The sequence below is a fragment of the Lathamus discolor genome, chromosome 3 (genome assembly GCF_037157495.1).
Source record: "Lathamus discolor isolate bLatDis1 chromosome 3, bLatDis1.hap1, whole genome shotgun sequence".
NCBI lineage: Eukaryota > Metazoa > Chordata > Aves > Psittaciformes > Psittacidae > Lathamus > Lathamus discolor.
The window spans coordinates 137,577,122-137,584,006 of record NC_088886.1 but is presented as its reverse complement, the minus strand read 5'-3'; the positions used below and the strand labels follow the sequence as shown (position 1 = coordinate 137,584,006).

The 6,885-nt window shown below is 61.7% G+C and overlaps 2 protein-coding genes across 4 annotated transcripts; one reads left to right on the top strand and one right to left on the bottom strand.

Moving 5' to 3' along the window:
- Positions 1-26: 26 nt before the first annotated feature.
- Positions 27-1,900, bottom strand: MRPL43 (mitochondrial ribosomal protein L43). The gene is made up of 3 exons (XM_065672129.1): positions 1,728-1,900; positions 885-991; positions 27-256 (listed from the first exon to the last, which is right to left on the bottom strand). Exons 1-3 carry the CDS (start codon positions 1,856-1,858, stop codon positions 42-44), a joined length of 453 nt encoding a protein of 150 aa, XP_065528201.1. The 5' UTR covers positions 1,859-1,900; the 3' UTR covers positions 27-41.
- On the top strand, positions 1,720-6,885 carry TWNK (twinkle mtDNA helicase). Of its 3 annotated transcripts, none has more exons than XM_065672128.1 (5): positions 1,720-3,332; positions 3,813-4,053; positions 4,651-4,758; positions 5,026-5,167; positions 5,743-5,902. In XM_065672128.1, exons 1-5 carry the CDS (start codon positions 2,081-2,083, stop codon positions 5,815-5,817), a joined length of 1,818 nt encoding a protein of 605 aa, XP_065528200.1. In that variant the 5' UTR covers positions 1,720-2,080; the 3' UTR covers positions 5,818-5,902. The 3 variants fall into 3 exon arrangements, with proteins under 3 accessions (XP_065528200.1, XP_065528199.1, XP_065528198.1); XM_065672127.1 differs by having other exon boundaries at positions 1,721-3,332; positions 5,810-6,885; XM_065672126.1 differs by having other exon boundaries at positions 1,722-3,332; positions 5,774-6,885.

The following is a 6,885-nucleotide window of genomic DNA, read 5'->3' as shown; positions in this document are numbered from 1 at the left end:
GGAGAGGTGGACACAGAGGCACAAGGTGTGGGGCTGAGGCTTTATTGGGCCTGGAGCCGTGGGCCCCGCACAGTGAGGATGGAGGGTTTGTTGGTGAGGGGGTGCCACTGGCCCTGGATGCTGGGGTTATCGGTGTGGAAGGGCTTGCGGATGCGGATGATGTCCAGGCCGGACTGGCCGGCCATCTTGGTGGCCAGCTGCAGGATCTCCTCGCTTGTCTTGCTGGTGATGAGCTCCTCCCGCACTGTCCCATTTACTGCGGCAGGGCAGGAAGGGAGCACAGAATCATTAGGGTTGGAAAGGACCTCTCGAGATCATCCACTCCAACCCCCTGCCACGGCAGGACCACCTAGAGCAGGCACACATCCAGGTGCGTTTTGAATGGCTCCAGAGAGGGAGACTCCACAGCCCCCGTGGGCAGCCTGTTCAGTGCTCTGCCACCCTCAACGTAAAGAAATTCTTCCTCATGAAGAGGTGAAACTTCCCATATTTTAGTTTATGGCCACTGCTTCTCATCCTGTCACTGGGCACCAGCAAAAGGAGTCTGGCACCATCCTGGCACCTGCCTTTGAGATGTCTGTATGCACTGATGAGATCCCCTCTCAGCCTTCTCTTCTCTAGACTGAACAGGCCCAGCTCCTGCAGTCTCTGCTCATAAGAGATGCTCCAGAGCTCTGAGCATCCTCGTGGGCCTCCACTGGAACAGGCCAAGGCACATTCCCCTCCTTCCTCCCCAACACTCCCCCGGGGGTGGCTGCTGTTCCCCTGCCCCACAGGGCAGCCATCCCCAGTGCCGTCTGCAGCAGGGCAGAGGTGGGGGAGCACCAAGGTGGGAGGGACCCCATCATCCTGCCCCACATCCCCCTATTTCCAACTGCACTCACGGTACTCAGCCACCAGCACCGGGGTCGGGTTGGAGCAGGGCCTGACGTACAGGACGACATCGGGGTGCTGCCGCGCGAAGTCCAGTGCCACCTCCTCCACGAACTGCCTGTGGGGGGAGAGGGGGTCTGGTGTGGCCAGAGGTCACTGCAGCCCCCCCCATGGTGAAGGGCAGAGATCACCACCGGCCTGCCTGTGTGCTGAGGGTCAGCAGTGCCCCCCCCCGGCTGTGGGTCAGAGCTCAGCAGCGCCCTCCCTCTTCCCCATTGCGCTGGGTTCAGCTCTAGTGGTGTTCAGTGGTTTTCTCCTTCCTAGTAGCCGGCGCAGTGCTGTGGTTGGCTTGAGGCTGAGAACAGCGCTGATAACACCCATGTTTTCCGTTGTTGCTCAGTCATGTTTACTCCGATCAAGGACTTTTCAGTCTCATGCTCTGCAGTGAGGAGGAGCACGGGAGGCCGGGAGGAAGCTGAGACAGGAAACCTGACCCAAACTAGCCAAAGGGATAGTTGCGGTATATTATTCTATGCCACAGCACGTCATGTCCAGTAGATAAACTGGGGGCAGTCACATGGAACGGCTAGATCGCTGCTGGCGTCGGGCTTTGGGTACCGGTCGGCGGGTGGTGAGCGGCTGTATCCTCTCCCCTCGTTACTCCCCTCACCACTGTTACCACCACCACCAGCTCCGCACTACACACACCCGCAGAGGCCGTCACCTCCCCGCCTCACCAGCCCCTCCCCACCGGGTCAGAGATCAGGGGTCACCAAGCCTCCCTCTTCCTCTTCCTCTCCTCGTCACCCTCCCCGGCGCTCAGGGGCAGCGCAGCGGTGCCCCCGGGGCGGTACCTGGCGCCGCGGGCATCGGCCGCCGTGGGGCTGAAGAGGAGCTGGAGGCGCTGGAGCTGCCGCACGTAGCGGCCCACGCCGTTGTGCAGGACGGACGTGAGGAACCGGCTGGGCGACCCGCGGCTCGTCATGGCGCCTCTTCCCCGGGAAGCGGAACCGCGCCGGGAGCACGGGGCATCCGCATCCGGCCCCTCGAGAAGTGACGCGCTGAGCGCGGCGACCGCGGGCAATGGCGGCGACCGCGGTGCTCCACGTGGGGGGCGCGGCGTGAGCGGCGCCGGGACCGGGGGTAACCGGGAAGGGCCCGGGGGGCAGCGGCCGATGCGGATCGGCAGCTGTCCGGGACGGGCAGGATGGCGGTGGTGCCCCTGCGGCCCTGCAGAGCCGCCGGCCGCCTCCTGCCGCTGCTGTGCTGCGGGACGAGGAGCAAAGGAGCCTCCCTGGGCCCCGGCGTGCCCGGCCGCCTCACCCAGCGGCGCTACAAGAAGGACGTGCTGCCCTCCCCCGAGGGGCCCGTGCCCTCCGTCACCATCACCGAGATCCGGCAGTACCTGCGCGCCCAGGGCATCCCCTTCCGCGACGGGTACAGCTGCCTGCACACCCCCAGCTTCTTCACCGCCGGCCGGGAGGAGCAGCCGCCGGCCGCCAGCGCCCCTTACACGCTTTTCATTGACAAGACCACGGGCAGCTTCCTGTGCACGGCCACCCTGGCCGAGGGCACCTGGCAGGACTTCCAGGCCAACGTGGAGCTGCAGCACCACGGCGCTCCCCCCGACAGCTCGGAGGAGGCAGAGGAGGACATGCGGCGGGCTCGCGAGGATGCCCGCTGCATCTGGGAGCGGGCGCTGCCGCTCTCTCATCTGTTGGATGAGGAGGAGACCAAGGAGACCAAGGCCATGTTCGGTATCAACTGGGTGACGGATGCCACCCTGAAACGCTTTGGGGTGCGTTATCTGAGGACTGCCAAGTCCCTTGTCTTCCCCTGGTTTAGTCCCCGTGATGCCACCCTAAAAGGCCTGAAGCTTCTGAGGGTGGAGAAGAAGGGGGATACGATAGTTTACGTGGAAGAGACTTTACCCCGCAACGATTCCTATCGCAATCTCTTCGGTCTGCCCCTGGTCAGCCACCGAGACACAGAGCTGGTGTTAACGGGGTGGGAGCTGGATGCCCTGGCCCTGCACCAAGCCACAGGGGTTGCCAGCCTGGCCCTGCCGCGGGGGTCCACCTCCCTGCCGCCCGCCCTCCTCCCCTACCTGGAGCAGTTCAAGCGCATCACACTGTGGCTGGGCGATGACCTGCGCTCCTGGGAAGCCGCCAAGCTCTTTGCCCGCAAGCTGAGCCTCAAGCGCTGCTCCCTGGTGTGCCCCGGCAGCTTGCAACCCCGGCCCTTGGAGGCTCTGAACCAGGGCCTGAGCCTCGCCAAGATCCTGCGTGCCGCCCGGCCCGCCAGCCACAAATCCATCGTGTCCTTCCGGCAGCTGCGTGAGGAGGTGTTTGGGGAGCTGGTCAACAGCGAGCAGGTGGCTGGCGTCAAGTGGGTGCGCTTCCCCGAGCTCAACAAGCTCCTCAAAGGGCACCGCAGAGGGGAGCTCACTGTCTTCACAGGTGATGGGCAGACTGCTGGTGGATGGGGAGAGCAGAAGGCTCTTTGGTGCTTCACCTCTTGGGGGTGATGCCTTGCAAATCTTTCAGGTCCCTTTCTGCTTGTGGCTTCGGCTGAGTCTGTCCTGGGTGCAGGGGGGCTGGATGCGCCCCTCTGTGGTGATGGGCTCCCTGCCTGAGGCAGCACAGGAAATCCTGGGGTGTCCCTCACCCCTGCTTCCACCTGCCACCTCTGCTCTGAGCCCTTCCTGTGCCAGACTTGCCCACACCCTGCAGGGACCCGCTGGCTGCTGGAGGCAACAAGTGTGTGTCCAGAGATGCAGCCAAGCAGGAGATGCTGCTTGTGTGTGGTGGGAGTGCTGTGGATGGGTTGCTGTTATCCCAGTCCTTGTCACTTCCACCTCTGAGCAGCCCCCTAACGCGTTCAGGATGGGTCAGATAATTTCCTCTAGCTAATTCCTCCTGTCATTGTCCTTGCACCAGGCCCGACGGGCAGCGGGAAGACAACCTTTATCAGTGAGTACGCGCTGGACCTGTGTATGCAGGGGGTGTGCACGCTGTGGGGCAGCTTTGAGATCAGCAACATCCGCCTGGCCAAGATCATGCTGACACAGTTTGCCACCCAGCACCTGGATGACAAGCTGGAGCTGTATGATGAGTGGGCCGATCGCTTTGAGGACCTCCCGCTCTACTTCATGACTTTCCATGGCCAACAGAACATCAAGTATGGTCCCACACCTTCGTCCCCAGTAGCAGTTATCCCTCACAGCATGTGCTGTGGGGCCTTGGGGAGTTGGGGCTCTTCCTCTGCAGGTTTGGGGCTGGCAGGAGGCATGCTGCAGCTGTTCTAGTCCCAGGGCTGGCATGTGGGGACTCTCACAGCCTTCTTCTGGGATGGGGGTGAAGGGAGAGGACCTGTTCCTGTGCTGGGTGGCTGCTCTAAAATCAGCCTCTGCCCGTGGTGGAATGTGTCCCCCCACACACACCCTGCTCACTGGCAGCACTGCTGTTTGCTGAGGAGGAAGACAGGCAGCTCTGGCTGCTTTTATTCACCAGGTGCTGTGGCACCGGCACACATCCCCTGTGGGCTGGGGGCGGATCACAGGGTGGTGGGTAGGGGCTGGGTTCTCCTGATCCTGCTGCCCTCACCTGTGGGGTGAGGGATGGGGATGAGGCTTGTGCCTGTCCTGTGATGGAAGAAATGTGGAGGTGGGATGTGCCCGGAGCCAGCTCAGCATCTGCACATCCCTGTGCCTGGCTCAGCATCCCCATCCCTGCCTCCACTGATCCCAGGGGCTGATCCCAGTCTCCCCCTACCCAGGGCTGTGATTGACACCATGCAACACGCTGTCTACATGTACGACATCACTCACGTGGTCGTCGACAACCTCCAGTTCATGATGGGATATGAGCATCTCTCTGTGGACAGGTAGCCCTTCTCCAAGCTGCCCCCTCCTTCCTCTGCCACTGTCGTGGCTGGAGCTGGCCCTGCTGTGTGCCACGGCAGGGGCTGTCCCCTTTAGTCCTGTCTGGCAGCCCAGTTTCCTTGAAGGGCGATCACTGCCCTGGGGAGGAGGAGGTGGGGACGGCATGAGCCGGTTACCCATGATCCTGTCATGTCCCATCCCTTTTCCCACATGGGCCCAAGAGCCTCATGGAGAGTGAGCCCCTGACCCCATTCTCACGGCCATGGCAGGCTCGCTGCACAGGACTACATCGTTGGTGCCTTCCGCAAGTTTGCCACGGACAATAACTGTCACATCACACTGGTCATCCATCCCCGCAAGGAGGATGATGAGAAGGAGCTGCAGACAGCTTCCATCTTTGGCTCTGCCAAGGTGAGCTGGGCTGGGGTGGCCTTTCCTGTCCCTCAGGCACAGTGTGTTCCCAGGTGGGGCTGGGATACGTTGGGCAGCTGTCCCCTGCTCCCACCAGCACCATGGGGAACCAGAGTGCTGTAAGGGGCAGGATGTCCCCAGGATTCCTGTCACTCTGCAGATGTGTGGAGTCCCAGTCTGGCCAGGGAGATGCAGGCAGAGAGCAAATCCTTTGCCAGCTAAAGCGCTGATGGGGCTTTACGTGCAGTTAATTAATGCTCATTGAATATGAGTGGGATGTAGGAGAAGGTAATTAAAGAAGGAGCCAGGGAGGGTGGAGGGATGAGCTGTAAGTGCCCCAGTCTCTGCTGGGATGCTCAGTGACCCTGCAGCTGTGGGCAGGAGGTGCTCTGTGGATGTGCACAGTGCTTCCTTGTTCCCCAGGGTGTGCTGCTCAAGCCTGTCTGCCCAGCAGGCCACGAAGGTGTCCCTGGGGGAGACAAGGGGTTGGTGTCAGGGAAGTGCTGGAGTTGCCATGGCCTGGGGTGCCCCGCACCAGGGCTCGAAGGAGCCCCTGCCTCTGTCTGCATCCCCAGCATCCTCCTGGAGATGTTTTCCTTCCCGTAGACCAGCCAGGAGGCCGACAACGTCCTCATCCTGCAGGACCGTAAGCTGGTGTCAGGGCCGGGGAAGCGCTACCTCCAGGTGTCCAAGAACCGCTTCGATGGGGACGTGGGTGTCTTCCCCCTGGAGTTCAGCAAGACCTCGCTCACCTTCTCCAGCAAAAGCAAGCCCAAGGTGAAGAAGGTGAAGGAAGAGAAGGCACCTTCAGCTGCGAAGGCGCCTTCAGCCAAGAAAGCTCCAGAGGGAAGCTCGGGAGCCTCTAAGAAGTCGTGAGCCCATCAGGTCTCTTCCTCAGCCTGTCAGAAGGAACGAGCACTGGTGCTAGGAGCATGGGGCTGGGGTACACCAGCCCCGCTCCCAAGGGAGCAGCAGCCGCACACTGCTGTGGCCCTTTCTCCTGCAAGAACAAGCCTGTTGGCCACCACCATGGTGTCTGTGGGATGTGGGGCCACCAAGAAAGGAAGGTTGGGCTCATCCCAGAGAAGAGCAGCCAGGCAAGGGTGCTTTGGCAAATGCTGGCTGTGCCGTAGTGGTGCTGAGTGTTGGGAGTGGAGGCAGCACGGGCGGTGTGGAGGGGGGATCTGCAGACCTGGGACAGGTCGTTAAATTGTGGCTGTAATGGAGCTGAAATCATGGACTGTCACTGACTGGGGGGGACAGTGCAGGGTGCCTTCAGATGGACACGTGGCTGAATCCCCTGTCACAGATGGGGGTCTCTGGGATGGATCCTGGCTGGGTTGGAGCCAGGGAGAGGAAGGTGATAGATGGAGGTGTGGGAGGTTGTGAATGGCTGTTGCTGTGCGTGGGGCGTGGTGGGAGCTGGACCCCCAGGGTAGCACTCCTGAGGGGTGGCAGGCATTGCTGAGAGCTCTGCCCACAGCCCAGCCCCATTTTGCTCAGTCTCCACCAGCTCCTTTCTCCAGGGACATCACCAGCAGTAAAACCTCAGGGGAAGCAGCCCTGCCTCGCTCTGCTGGGCTAGGGGGTGGCCATCCTGGTGCCCTCAGGCTCTGTGCAGCAAATACTGTGACCTACCTGTGGTAGGACAAGTCCACGGCCAGATCTTGGTCTAGTCCGTTTTGGTTCTTTCTAGTTTTAATAAAGCATAAAAGTGA